At 37.3% G+C, this 15,000-nt stretch overlaps 1 protein-coding gene across 6 annotated transcripts in view; it reads right to left on the bottom strand.

The window, feature by feature from the left end:
• LOC106882842 (uncharacterized) overlaps nucleotides 1–15,000 on the bottom strand; it is a 36,346-nt gene that overhangs the window by 868 nt on the left and 20,478 nt on the right. For 4 of the 6 annotated variants that reach the window (XM_089356891.1, XM_089356878.1, XM_089356871.1 and 1 more), the window contains 3 exons: nucleotides 10,190–10,292; nucleotides 6,979–7,098; nucleotides 5,203–5,361 (listed from right to left, as the gene is read on the bottom strand). In XM_089356891.1, coding sequence (XP_089213017.1) covers nucleotides 5,229–5,361; nucleotides 6,979–7,098; nucleotides 10,190–10,292 — 356 coding nt within the window. In that variant the 3' untranslated portion in view covers nucleotides 5,203–5,228. Of the gene's footprint in view, nucleotides 1–5,202; nucleotides 5,362–6,978; nucleotides 7,099–10,189; nucleotides 10,293–15,000 lie in introns of those variants that run through there. The other 2 variants (XM_089356887.1, XM_089356896.1) reach the window with 2 other exon arrangements.

The raw sequence follows: 15,000 nt of genomic DNA, 5'->3' as shown, positions 1-15,000 counted from the left end.
AGTGCTCTCTCTTAGACTTTTCCCGCCAAAGGCTACATTCAAGTCAGCAGGGATTAAAAGAAGTGTATTTGTACACAACATGGTAGCCATTGACACGTATTGGTAGCCTTCGACACTTTAACGGGTTTTATATTCTTTTTTTCTTTCTTTTGCTTCTTTTTTTGTCACATGGGGTCACTAAAACTCACCCTTTGCAGCAAACAGACTTGCTACGGTTGTCAGTTTAGTCGCTGACTCCCCAACCATACAACCATACAGCAGGTTACATGTTACCAGTCGCGTCTGGACATATCTGACATAACACACATATACACATAACATACACACACACACACGCACATACACACATACACACACAAACACACACATACACACACACACCATATATATATATATATATATATATATATATATATATATATATATATATATATATATATATATATACAGGATGCAGTGTATAAACTTTCGTCTGAATTACGCAAAAATGAAAATAACACAGATATCTCATTTTAACAGATATATTTACCAAAATAACATAAAAATATCATGAAATACTAAAGAGTAAATTTATTTAATAAAATCGCCATTTGCTTCAACAACGTCCTCCAGATGACTTCGGAATCTCCTGCAACTCTTCTGAACGGTCTCCTTGTTTAAGTTGGTGAATGCTGCCATAATCCTTGCCATCAGTTCATTTTTGGTGTTATAAGGAATTTTGTTGGTCTCTCATTCAACTGCGCCCCACACGTAAAAACCAAGAGGGTGGCCAGATGTTAAGAGTGATGTGGTCATACAAATTGCTTGACAACCATGACTGGCTCCTCCTGCTTGTGTGGCATTGTGCAGAGTTCTGTTGCCAGACAGTCTTCCAGCAGCCACCCTCTTGACCCAGGTTAGCACTACCTACTCCAGGCACTTGATACAGGCCTCCGTGTTGATTCTGAGGCCATGTGGGAAGATGAATGGAGGCATAACGTCACCATCACTAGTGATCACTCCAAACACCATGATGTTGACTGAATGTTTGATTTGTATCACTCTCGGTACATGTTTTGGGGATACAGCAACTCAACGGTTGTTCTGTGCGTTGACCATCTGATCCTGGCAGGAATATTTCCTCGTCTAAGAAAAACCAAAGCATGTTCGCTTGGATGGGATGCTTGAGTTTGTTCAAAAGCTTCGCATCGCTGTCTTTCCTCTTGTCCTTGATGGCTTTGGATAAAAATTGTCTCTTTCTCATCTTGTATGAGGAATACCGAATATTTTCATGCAGTATTTGTCTGAAAAGAAATTCAGACATTCCTATGTCCCTCGCGAGGGACCTGATTGAGTTGGAGCGATCGTTGGTGATCATAGCTCGGATGTCACTAACCAATGCAGGAATTCTTTTCTTATCAAAACAATCAGAGTGAGTTTTCTGAGCTGCCGTACCTTCCTAATCACCATTAGATTCATTCAACTCTTTCTGAACCCTCTACTCTGTTCTCAGATTGACACCCAAACACTCTGAAATGTTCGTATTGGGGCTTCCAGCGCGAATGCCAAGTAGTACAACATGTTGTTTCCAAATTACTAGCAGAGTGAATTGCATCATGGTGCTGTTTTTCTCACAGACGGTGCCCAACGGACCCTACTATACTGTATCGTCGACAAAATAAAATATACACAATGCACATACGCGAAGTTAAACATATAAACTAGGGACAATTTACCCATCGCACCCTGAACATACACACATACATGCATACATGCACGCATACATACACATGTACATTTATTCATACATACATAATGTCTACATACACACATACATAGCATACAAGCATACCACTAAAAGTTACCTCGTTGCTCTTCATGAATAGGAAATCACTAATAAGCGCAAAAGATAGCGAAAAGTCATCTAACCAAGAATGTAAAGGAAAACCCAAAACTGAACCTGATCTTGCTAAGTAATGTTCTTTTTTTTCTTTCTTCCCCCCCCCCCCATAAGCTACGTACCGATGAGGCATGATTTGGTGGCCAGAACAATCTAGAATAAAATAAAAGAATTAAAAAGGAAACAACAAATAAAAGCAATCGAACACATTGAGACAGTGGATACAAAGTTATATGGATCGAGCCTAGGAAAGAAACCGCAATGAAATTTTTAAACTACTCACCTAATTTTGTTGTTTGAGAGCAACAAAATAAAATTATATTTTGGTGCACATCTGAGGTAGCTGTAGTTTAAGAATGCAGCAATTAAAAATATATGCAATTTAGAATATAAGTATTGCAGAGCATGTAATGTCGGTATCTAAATACAGTTTCACTTGATACCGATTTTATTGCAGTAACAGGATATGTCTCAATCCGGTCGGGCAGAGTGTGAGTTTTTCATTTGCCAAATTTTAACAAGAGCTAAGTTTTTGCGAGTAAATATCAAAAACATTAAATCTGTAAGGAGAATCGTCTAAAATTTCATTGTTACGTTATTATTACCTATGACGCAACTGTACACACACACACACACACACACAGATGCACACACATACACGCACATACACACACACACACGCATGCACACGCACACACATACGTACAGGTATACACACACACACACACACACACACACACACACACACACATATATATGTATGTATGCATGTATGCATGTATGTATGTATGTCTGTATGTATGTACGTATGTATTATATATATGTGTATATGAACATATATATATATATATATATATATATATATATATATATATATATATATGTAAATGCAAGAATGTATATACAGGGTGTCCCAAAAGTGGGTTTACAGTTATTCAACAATCTCTTTCGCATTCACTTATTAACAGTTTAGATCTTAATAATATTATAGAATATGAAACCATTATTCTATGCTAATTTAGTTAATTTTGTCAAGCTCCCTTTTCAGTTTGTAAGATCTTTTTTGTTATACCAGTTAAATTTGTAAGCTCTTGTGACTAATTAAATAAAATTCGATTTAATAAAGGGAGACTGATAACAATACGTACCGTAGATATCAGAACAATGAAGAGGCGACATGCAAAGGAGGAAGAGAGAAATGTTAAGTAAAAATAACGCAGCAGAAGGAAAGAAAATGTTATAGGTTTAGGCGTAAATGTGTGGTAAGAATTGGCTGGGGCAAAGTACCCCGTTAATATTGAGGGCCGGCAACCAAGGTGCCATGAGTGCTTGGAAGCTGGCCACATCAAGAAAAACTGCCCCCAGGGCCGTAATAAGGCCCTGGAGCAGGATAAAGTGCCCACTGCCCCCCCCCCCCCCCCATTGGAAGGGGAGTCGGAGAAAGTCGTAGAGGCAGGTGCCTTCACGAAAAGAAAAAGAAAGGTGAGCAACAATGGTTGCTCACCAGTTGAAACAGAGGTTGAGGGGGAGGTAAAGATCTCCTCGGGTATGCCGAAGGAGGCCCCGACCCCCGAAACCTCTAAAAGGAAGAAGAAAAGAAAGAGAGGTGGGAAGCGGCCGGCGGACGTTTATGTGCCGCCGACCGAACCAGTCACCCCTCCGGAGGGAAATGTACCATCGGAGAGGGAGGTCCTGTCAGCGGGAGTTGTGCCGCTGGCGGGACAAGGTGAGATCCCCCTCTCTGAGGAGGAGGAGGAGGAGGAGGAGGAGGAGGAGTGTCTCCTCCTGTACCTCAGAGGTGGAGAGGTGCAAGAACGCTTAAAATTTGAATATATAGAGAGGTTCATCTCGGCCTGCGAGAGCAGTTCGAGGTAGCCCCAGCAGGTGGCCGCAGCAGTGGTAACCAACAGCGTCCGTGCTAGGGTGGAGGACGATTGTGGCGGCCGCTCATATGTGTGCATCAGCACGGAGGCTGAGATGAATATGGAGAGCTGCCTGCGTGCAGAGGAGGGCCTACTTGAAAGGCATTGATGATTATAAATATTGAGCTCGAACAATGTATTCGAGGGGTTATCGGTCGGTGGGCGCCGGTGCCCCTCCCATTTTTAATTTTGTTATTTTTCACCTTTTTTGTTATCACCCTCATCTCATTAATGTCCGTGTCCAGCCCGTAGCTTCTTTACGTTTGTCTGTCCTTGTTTGTCCCCTCTTTGTAAGGCCTTAATGGCCAATTAAAATGAAATAAAGAAGTTTGCTTCCCCACTACATGGTTCTGGGTTCAGTCTCAATGCGTGGCCCCTTAGGCCAGGGTCTTCTACTATAGCTTCGGGCTGACCAAAGCTTTGTGAGAGTGGATTTAGTAGACATAAACTGAAAGAAGACCGTTGTGTATATATATATATATATATATATAGCAATAAGAAAATAAGAAAATGGAGGGGAATAGGTGCTATTCATCAACTTGCAGACATTGTGTTGTGTCACTTTATTTGTTTATTTGTTTACTAAATGGACAATAATAACAATATACAAACGCAGAAGTGATAAAGATAGAATGAGGAATGTCACCGCTAGACTGAAACAGCTGTAAGCCATCATCCCATTTTCTGTCACTATATGTCGTTTTTTTAATTACTGATGTGACATAATATGTCATATGTGTTTGCATATTGTTATTATTGTCCATTTAGTAAACAAATAAACAAGTAATTGACACAATACAATGTCTGCAAGTTCATGAATACCACCTATTCCCATCCATTTTCTAATTGCTATATAAATTAATTGTAAAATACCTTTTTACCCGTACCCATTTGTTGTACTTGGTAATATAATTGCCATGCAATGAAAAAACACTTGTGCAATAATAATTGGGTTTTCTTCTAGCAGTATATTGGATAGATATTATTTCTTTGTGGGTTGGATTCACAACCCCTAACTTTCTTGGATATATATGTATACATACATACATACATACATACATATGTGTGTGTGTGTGTGTGTGTGTGTGTGTGTGTGTGTGTGTGTGTGTGTGTGTGTGTGTGTGTGTTTGTGCATGCATTTGTCTGCAACCACCGCTTGACAACCAGTGTTGGTGTGTTTACGTCCCTGTATCTTATTAATAGACTAAGTACCAGGCTTTACAAATGAATAATAGGAACTGGCGACTATTCGTTTAACTAAAATTCTTCAAGGCAGTGCCCCAGAATGACCGCAGTCTAATTACTGAAACAAATAAAACATAAACAATGAAAGCTAGAAAAATGTAAACAGAAAAGGAGAAAGATTCAAACAAAGAAGCCAAAAGAAGAACTAGAGACTAGTTATTTCCATGTCGACCAATTTCGTTTTATGGAATATTATCAATATCAAATATAATTGTTTCATCATCTGTTGTACCCGTGTCATCATCGCTAATAATACTGAACAGTCTCACGCAATCTTTTTTGTCTTTTTCCGTTTGGTATCTGTGAATATATCTGCTGAAGAAGGAATACAATTAAAGATATATTGACATATACTATCTTAAGTGTGCTCATTATCTATATACATGCAGACACGCATACACACCCATCATCATCATCATCATCATTTAACGTACTTTTTTTCCATGCTGGCAAGGGTTGGACATTTTGACAAGAGCAGACGGGCGAGAGGGTTTCTCTTCCTGACATAAACCAATTAACAGTCTAATGGCTGCGTTATACGTGGCATATATACGTATATATATATATATATATATATATATATATATATATATATAGAGAGAGAGAGAGAGAGAGAGAGAGAAAGATGTATATATATATGTGTATACATATATATATATACATATATATATATATATACATATATGCATATATATATATATATATATATATATATATATATATATATATATATATATATATATATATATATATATATATATATATATATATATATATATATATATACATATACATATAATCTCTAAGGCTGATCTACATCCCAAATTTCTCCATGATCAATTACTGTATGTTACACTTTAGTAACTAAACTAAGAGGCGACGAGCTGGCAGAAACGTTAGCACGCCGGGTGAAATGCTTAGCGGTATTTCGTCCGCCGCTACGTTCTGAGTTCAAATTCCGCCGTGGTGGACTTAGCCTTTCATCCTTTAGGGGTCGATAAATTAAGTACCAGTTACGCACTGGGTCGATGTAATCGACTTAATCCGTTTGTCTGTCCTTGTTTGTCCCCTCTGTGTGTAGCCCCTTGTGGGTAGTAAACAAATAACACAATAGTAACTAAATGTTCAGATATTGAACGCTATTTATAAAATAAAAAACTTGTCATCTACTCTAAATTTTAATTAAAAACGCGCTAATGTCCAACGAATAAATAATAATAAAAAAATCAAATGAATACCGTCTAAGGGAGACAACCCTAATAATTTTATTAATTATAAGAATCAAGTAATACAAATTATTGATCACTGGTGTTAAATTAAATTCTAAACTAATATATATATTCGGGACAGGTTTTCGGACTGAGTATACTTTTCTCCCTCCGTCTCACTTCACTTAGAGGTCCGTAAGAGTTCATAGTGTTTCCATTCCTTCCTAACTAAGAGATACAATCATATGTCAACATTCTACTTTCTAGAAATAACCAGAATTCCGGTAAAGAGTTGAACTCCAATAAAATTCTCGCTCACTTTTATATTCTTCCTTCCATCTTTTCACCATTCATTCACAATCATTGATTCCGTTCTATGTTTGTCTGTCTGTCTGTTTCTCTCTCTCTCTCTCTCTCTCTCTCTCTCTCACTATATATATATATATATATTCATACATACATATATATAAACATATACATACATATATATATATATATATATATATATAGTTTTAGGGAAAATAATGAATAATATTATTATTATATATATATATATATATATATATATATATATATATATATATATATATATATATATGCATGTATGTATGTATGTATGTATGTATCCTCGTAATGTCTTTACAAACACTATTATACGCTTGTCAAAGAGCATTCTCAGATCAAATAATTATGTAAAGAAAGTCATTTATTTACATAAACTTACCGCTGGGGTGTCAGGGAATTTGACGATCGATCTGCCGGATTCCATTTCCTTTGGGGACATTTTATATAGGTATCGACCTGAATGTTATTGTTATTTGTGTCTTTAAATTTTCTTAATTGACTGGAATAGAGAGAAGAGAATGAATCAGGGAATAGAAATCTTTGGATTTCACGGGCAAAACAACAAAAATAACAATAGCAGCGAGAGAAGCAGCAGCAGCAGTGAGGGACAACATGAAGAGTAACGGTGTCAATGATTACCACAAGGTTTTTAACAGCAAGAGCTAAATCCCAGCAGCAGCAACGAAGTCAGAGATAAATACAACAACAGCAAAAATAGTAACAACGGCAGCAGCAGCAGCAAAAGCAACAACAGCAACCACAACAACAAGAACAACAACTTTGCTGACCACAAAGTAAGCGGTGGAAGCAAGGACTCATTTGCTGATATTGCGGCAAAAGCGACTAAATACCCTGAGTTGAATAGGGAAGGAAACCTCCATGCAGAAGTGAAACAGCAAAGGGAAGGTGAATGCATCAGTCATTTACCACCGTCTAAGCGTCGTCGCCTGACCAGAATGGAGCATTTGCTCTCACACTTTTTGTGGAAGGGACGCATCCCACTGGTCAGACGACCCGATTAATACCAGCTTCCGCGGTGTAGAAGACTGCGTATGCCGTGGTTAATAATGCGCAGATATGCGCTGGGACTAAACCTCCAGATGTCTTAGGCGGCGAACAGGTGTAGTTGCCATTTTTTAGACACGCTTTTGCGCAGCTCATCTCATTGAGTGAGTTGAAATCTTGGGTCAAGCGTACATCTAGGCAGAGTGCCTGGCACCTCGTGTATCATCAGGCACTCACAGTCCCCTACCAGTCGGGAAATGCTGGTGCAGTATGTTCCACCATGTCGTTCTTTAGTGGATTACTTGCGGGTAAGAGTGAGGACACCTTCAGTGGAACCCTGGACATCGATGAAAATCAACTGTCGGGTCCGTTCCTGAGGTCTTTTAGGTCGGGTCCTGTGGATAATTTCCAGAAATATCGGACCTGGTTGTGCTACCGGTAGACATTGCCTAAGCGAAACTGTCTTGCTGTGCTCGGACATTGGTGACTTGTGGTGTTATATCAAACAGCTGCTAACACGTGTCGGACGAATCTGGCTATGGCCTCAACTCCATTGTGAAGGTCATCCCGCCGCCTTCCTTTGGCCTATAAAGGCAGGCAGTTTTCGTCTGTCTCGTGACTAAGGCGAAAGCGTTTGCGTGATGAACAAGACTGAAAGCACTAAAGACAACACTTTGGCCAAAGGTAGAAGCATCCTTTGGCCAGTGCTAACGTTGAAAAACCCAACATAGTTTGAAATAAGCAGAAACTGCCTTTTGCTCTCTTTAAACTTTTTCTTTTTATTTATCTATTTATTTATATGTTTATTTATCTATTTTAAAACCATGACAATTCGGGTCCGTACAAATTTATTTGCGTATTAAGTAATTGTTACCCACTCTCCTATACTGATTCAAAACTGGTGTCATCGTCGATATCTGACCCAAATGGAAGGTTTCCAACAACATTGCTTTCGTAACATATTGCGGGTCGGCCTGGAAGATCTACAGAAGAGGTGAAGAGGTGAAGAACACTGACAACATTTCAGCTTTCATCACAAACGGTCATTTGATGTATGGTTACAGCGGCATTCAGATTATTAAACTGAACATCATCTGCATATCCATGCCGTTGAAGGGAATAGACTGGCTACAAGAAAAATATTTAACTAGGGCCGTGAACATTCAGGGATATATTCACAGATTATTAAGATGTGCACATTCACACCGCTAGATTTTATTTATTTATTTTTTTTATTCTTTGCAACTTTTTCTATTAATGTTATAAAAACCCAGGTCAAACCTCTTTTAATTTGTGGCAGATGTATGCATCTCAAAACACATAACTTCAATTCTTGCAACACATTCATCTGAATTTGCAAAGAAATCAATATATCCTTTGGGAAAACGTGAGGTACTGACAAGTCGAAATCGATCATCAGTCAAGAAATCAATGAGTCAATGTGGTTTTATGTTATAGGGATGCGTTGCTATATCCATGAGCATGTGGATCAAATTTTCCTTTACATTTCATCAAATTAAAAGAAAAAAAATATCTAATGTACGTCTTTGCAATCGGTAAGCAAACGATAGCTCTATATGCATAAAGAAAAGGTATTCTTTTCGTCGTAAGTCTTCCTACAGGTTTTTGGCGGATAAATTAAATCGCTTTTCCCTAGAAACAAATTGTTTAACTGATACTACGATAATTTCTATCTCAATTAAAGGATACACACAAAATCTTATGGTCGAAGGGAAATAACTAATAAGAAACGTTCGCTGAGTTGTCTCCCTTGCATCTGTTTTTTCCTACCTGTTTGAATTATTTTTTATGGCTGCTCAGAAATTTGCTCAGAAATATAAATACCAACGTATCTGCTATATTTTCATTATATCCTGACAGATTCGAGCGTGAATGCCTGATCACTGTTCGTTCTCGTCGCCGTTTGACTTTTCTCTGATTACAAAAGACACCAGCAATCAGCTATCAACGTCCGAATCTGCCAGATCTTATTGAGAATAAATAGCTACGTTTATATGTAATTCCCATTGACAAAATTAATATTGCAAGTATGATACAATTGAAGTATATTCTGTCTGTCCAAAACATCACAGATAAATACTATTTTACATTTAATTCAAGAGTATTGACGAGTACAATTTTTTCCACTGATCACTGGTGGATTGTTTACTTTTAATCAACCGTACATTTAGCAGATGATCGTCGTCGTCGACGTGTGTGTGTGTGTGTGTGTGTGTGTGTGTGTGTGTGTGTGTGTGTGTGTGTGTGTGTGTGTGTGTGTATGTGTGTGTGTGTGTGTGTGTGTGTGTGTATGTGTGTGTGTGTGTGTGTGTGTTCAAATCCGCTGCCAATGTTTCAGTGAGTTAAAACTGTCTTTAGATATTAAAAATGCATCCAAATTTTCTCCCCAGATTATTGATAGCTTCTGTTGCTCTTATCTTGCTGAGATGAGATCCTTCATGGGTCTATAAAAATAAAGAATAAATACAAAACTGGAGTGAATTTAATTGAATCTCTCCTGAAATATACGAATTAGTGCCTAGGGTAAGAATGTTCTCATGTAAAGTAACGAATGACTGACTTACCGGTAATATGTATAAAGGGAGGTAAATGAGACTGAAAATGCGAGCAAAAAGCTGATAGCAAAAATGAACCACAGCAGTCGATGATCGAGGGTCGTTGGTGCAGCTGAAATATTTACAATAACAAGGAATGATACAGATCAGTTTGTTGTGTGTTAGCAATCTTTCAGAACGATACCTATACCCTAGTGTATTTGTCTGTCAATGTGGAGGTGGGGTGAGTGAGAGAGAGAGAGAGAGAGAGAGAGAGAGAGAGAGAGAGAGAGAGAGAGAGACAGAGACAGAGAGAGAGAGAGACAGACAGACAGAGACAGACAGAGACAGAGAGAGTGTGTGTATGTATGTGTGTGTGTATGTATGTGTGTGTGTATGTATGTGTGTATGTATGTATGTGTGTGTGTGTATGCACATACACGCATAGATTTTTTTAATATATTTTACTTGATTCAGTTGACTGCAGTCATGCTAGGGCACCATCTTGGAGAATTTTAAGTGGAATGGGTTGATCCCAGTACTTATTTTTTAAAAAACTATTACTTATTCTAACCAACATGTTTGACGATCTTCTATGTTACGGGGACGTAAACACACCAGCCACAGGTTGTCAAACGGTGTAGTGGTAGAGGGGGAACAAAGACAGACCATGCACATGTATATACATATATATATATATATATATATATATATATATATATGGCGAGAAATTCAGGGTAACTCGATCAACCCGGCCTTCACAAGTAATAAATATAGACTGCTCTACTTCTTAGAGTGTGCTTCTTCTGATTTATGTTTTTCTAAAAACATGATCTACCTATCTATCTATCTATCTATCTATGTATATATATATATATATATATATATATATATATACTACCCTAACTCTTAGAAACGCCAGTGTTAAAATGGTGGCAGCTGATGAAGGAAATGTTCTCTATGTGGCCTGTGTGTTTTTAGTACCATGTTTATCATTTTGTCCATGTTTTTTTGCAACGTCATGTACCCAGATATGCATCTATATATACATGTAGATGAAGGTATGTACATATATATGCATATACTCATACATTATGTGTGTATATATATATATATATATATATATATATATATATATATATATATACATACGCTCACATACACATGTATACTTTGTGTACGTGCGCCTGGCTGTATAATATACTAAGATGTGTGTGTGTGTGTGTGTGCGTGCGTGTGTGTGTGTTTGCATGTATATGTTAAAGTGTTCCTGAACTTTGTGATGCGTTGCGTTCTTGAGCAAAACTTCATTTCACGTTGCTCCAGTGAACAGCATCATTGTAAAAATGAGTAAACTTGCTACAGATCGCTGTCCCGCCTAAGTGGGGGATAAACATACGCCACAGAGCTCGGGGAACCAGCCTAAAGAACCTATGACACGGGAACGACTTTTGATCCTTGTATATATATATATATATATATATATATATATATATATATATACACGCACGCACGCACACACGCACACACACATGTACTTATAAACACATAGAAACACACATACACAGATATGAGTGGAACCTCAAAAATGGTAGAATCTAAGTGAGGTATATACCACCGGTTACTCTTCAAGCCAAGGAAATCTTGATTAGATTAAAAGCTACATTGTCACAAGGAGGTACATGTTGATACAAAGAGGATTCAATATGTGGAGAGCACAGTATTTGAGGGTTATCGCAAGAAGGTACATGTTGACGCAAAACTGATTCAATCAGAATGTGTGGAGGATACAGTATGTGGGGGATATATCCCTCACATACTGTACCCTCTACACATTTTGAATTAATCTTCTTTACATCAACATGTACCTCCTTGCGACAGCCCTCACATACTGTAGCCTCCGTACATTCTGATTGAATCCTCTTTTCATCAACTTGTACCTCCTTTCGACAATCAAGATATCCTTGGCCTGAAGAGTAGCCGGTGGTATACACCTCACTTGGGTTTTACCACTTCTGAGGTTCCAGTCGCAATGAAACATAAGTAGCCTGCATTTTTCCTACTCCATTCCGTAACTCATGTCTTCTTTTTCTCACATTCGGTAACCCTGGTCTACTACTGTGGAACATAAAAATAAAACATTTTTTTGTTCATCGTTCTTCAATAAAGAAAAAGAATTCGCAACCTTACATCTCAATAAACCACTATTGTTCCTGAATGCTGTTTCTTTATATTCACTACGGATTGCTCGAAGCTAACTTTCTCCTACACCTTGATCCCTGGATTTTACATTTGCATAAATATATATATATATATATATATATATATATATATATATATATATATATATATATATATATATATATATATATAGAGAGAGAGAGAGAGAGAGAGAGAGAGAGAGAGAGATAGAGAGAGAGATAGAAGGGGAGAGAGAGAGAGGGAGAGGGAGAGAGAGAGGGGGAGGGAGAGAGAGATGTGTGCGTATGTATGTATGTATATGTATATATATGTATATGAATATATATATATATATATATATATATATATATATATATATATATATATATATACATATATACATACATACATACATACATACATATATATATATATATATATATACATACATACATACATACATACATACATACATATATATATATATATATGTATGTATATATATATATATATATATATATATATATATATATATATATATATATATATATATATATATATATATATATATATATATATATACACACATGACAGAAGTAAACAGACACCCCCAAAAAACATCCTTTTATGTTTATTCTAACTTGTAGAGGTATATATTTTTTATTGATGTTTTTATGTTTCAAGTTGTATATGTGACTATTTAATCAAGCCATGTACAAAAGAAACCTTGGAACTGTCTGAATTTCAAAGAGGCCGTATTGTAGGTTATTCAGATGGTGGACGTAGTCAGCGTAAAATCGCAGAAAACCTTGGAATCTCGCTTTCTACAGTTAATAGAGCGATTGTGCAATTCACTAGAGAGGAGAAGGAGTCCACATCACCTCGTCCAGATCAACCAGGGCATTCTGACAGGACTCTTTTCTTTGCTAAGAGAAGTATGGAGGATAATCTTCGTTGCAAAGCCTCTGACATAGCAGAACACGTTGATGTCAGTCCCAGGACAGCTGTCAGGTATCTCCACAAACTTGGTTACTATGACAGAGCAACAAGAAGGAAGCCACTTCTTCGATCAGCCAATATCAAGCGGGGAAAGGATTGCGCTAGTGAGATGGTGGAGAGGCCACTAGCATTTTGGGACACTGTCATATTTTCTGATGAGTCCAGATTTGCTGTATTCCCCGACAGTGGTCGAGTGTGGGCCTGGAGACTCGGTGGTCAAGCATTTGATGATGTAAGGTTGCAGCCAACAATGAAACACGGCAGCTATTCTGTGATAATTTGGGGAGCAATTTGGGGCAATGGTTGATCAAAGCTGGTGGAGTGTGAGGGAAACAGAAACTGAGATAAATATGTGTCCATATTGCAGAAAGGCCTCCTTCCAATCTTCTCCAGTGGTGAAATAATTAAAGAAGACTCTCTATTTATGGAAGACGGAGCTCCTTGTCACACGGCTAAGATTAGTTAGATGAGAATGGCATTAAAAAACTTCCATGGCCAAGCCAGTTACCAGATATGAACCCTATTGAACACCTGTGGGACATAATGGACAGGATACTTCATAAAAAGAACAAGAAAGCATCTCCAAAGTCAGATCTTTTGAGATTATTGCATGAAACTTGGCAAGAAATTCCGCAAGACAATATTCATTTGATCAGTAACATACCTAATAGTGTCCTCTCATTGAAAAATGTAAAGGGCGTGTCTACTGAATATTAGATATTCACATTATAACAATTAATAAATAATTTGAATGCATAATTTCAGATTTAAAGAAATTTTCAATGGTTATAAGGTTGTCTATTTACTTCTGTCATGTCTCTGTTTTATATATACGTATATGTATGTATATATATATATATATATATATATATATATATATATATATATATATATATATATATATATATATATATATATATATACGTATATGTATGTGTATATATACATATAAATGTACCGTCCACTGCATCTCACATAAGAACGAGATACTGCAGCAGCCTCGGTTTCAGAGGACCTCAGCTCTTCAATGCCCTGCCAAAACATTTGAGAGACATGCAAGACATGGATGCGGAGGTCTTCAAGACAAAACTTGACGCTTTCCTCTCCACGATACCAGACGAACCAATGGCTCGTAATGAGACGCAGTTTAGGGCAGCTGTGTCAAATTCTCTTATACACCAGATGTGCCATCAAAACTCTTGATTGGACCATGTCAGGTGGAGGAGAAGAGCCATGCAAGGAACGTGAAAATCACGGTGGTGCACCAGCATGACCGCAGCCACTTGGCTGAAACACATAAATAAATAAATAAATAAATATATATATATATATATATATATATATATATATTTATATATACATACATAAATATATGTGTGCACGTGTGTGTATGTGTATTGATGTATGTATATGTATGGACTTATTGGATGATTGTCCAGCTGTTTGGTTAATTGGTCAAGCTGTCTATTAACATTTCTGTGCGATGTTGGTTAGAATTCCAAAGACACGTAGACGCCTGACGTAGAATCAATTTCTCCTTATGTGACAAGGCTGACTCATTGAATTACAGTTATATAAATCATCTTCTAAGCACGATTCCGTGTCCTCAATTTTATACCCAGATTATAAATCCACGTTTATACCAATGATAAATGTCACCC

The sequence above is a fragment of the Octopus bimaculoides genome, chromosome 1, assembly GCF_046866305.1.
Source record: "Octopus bimaculoides isolate indiv1 chromosome 1, ASM4686630v1, whole genome shotgun sequence".
Classification (NCBI taxonomy): Eukaryota; Metazoa; Mollusca; class Cephalopoda; order Octopoda; family Octopodidae; genus Octopus; species Octopus bimaculoides.
Note: the sequence above shows the minus strand (reverse complement) of the source record. Positions and strands in the feature narration are given on the sequence as shown.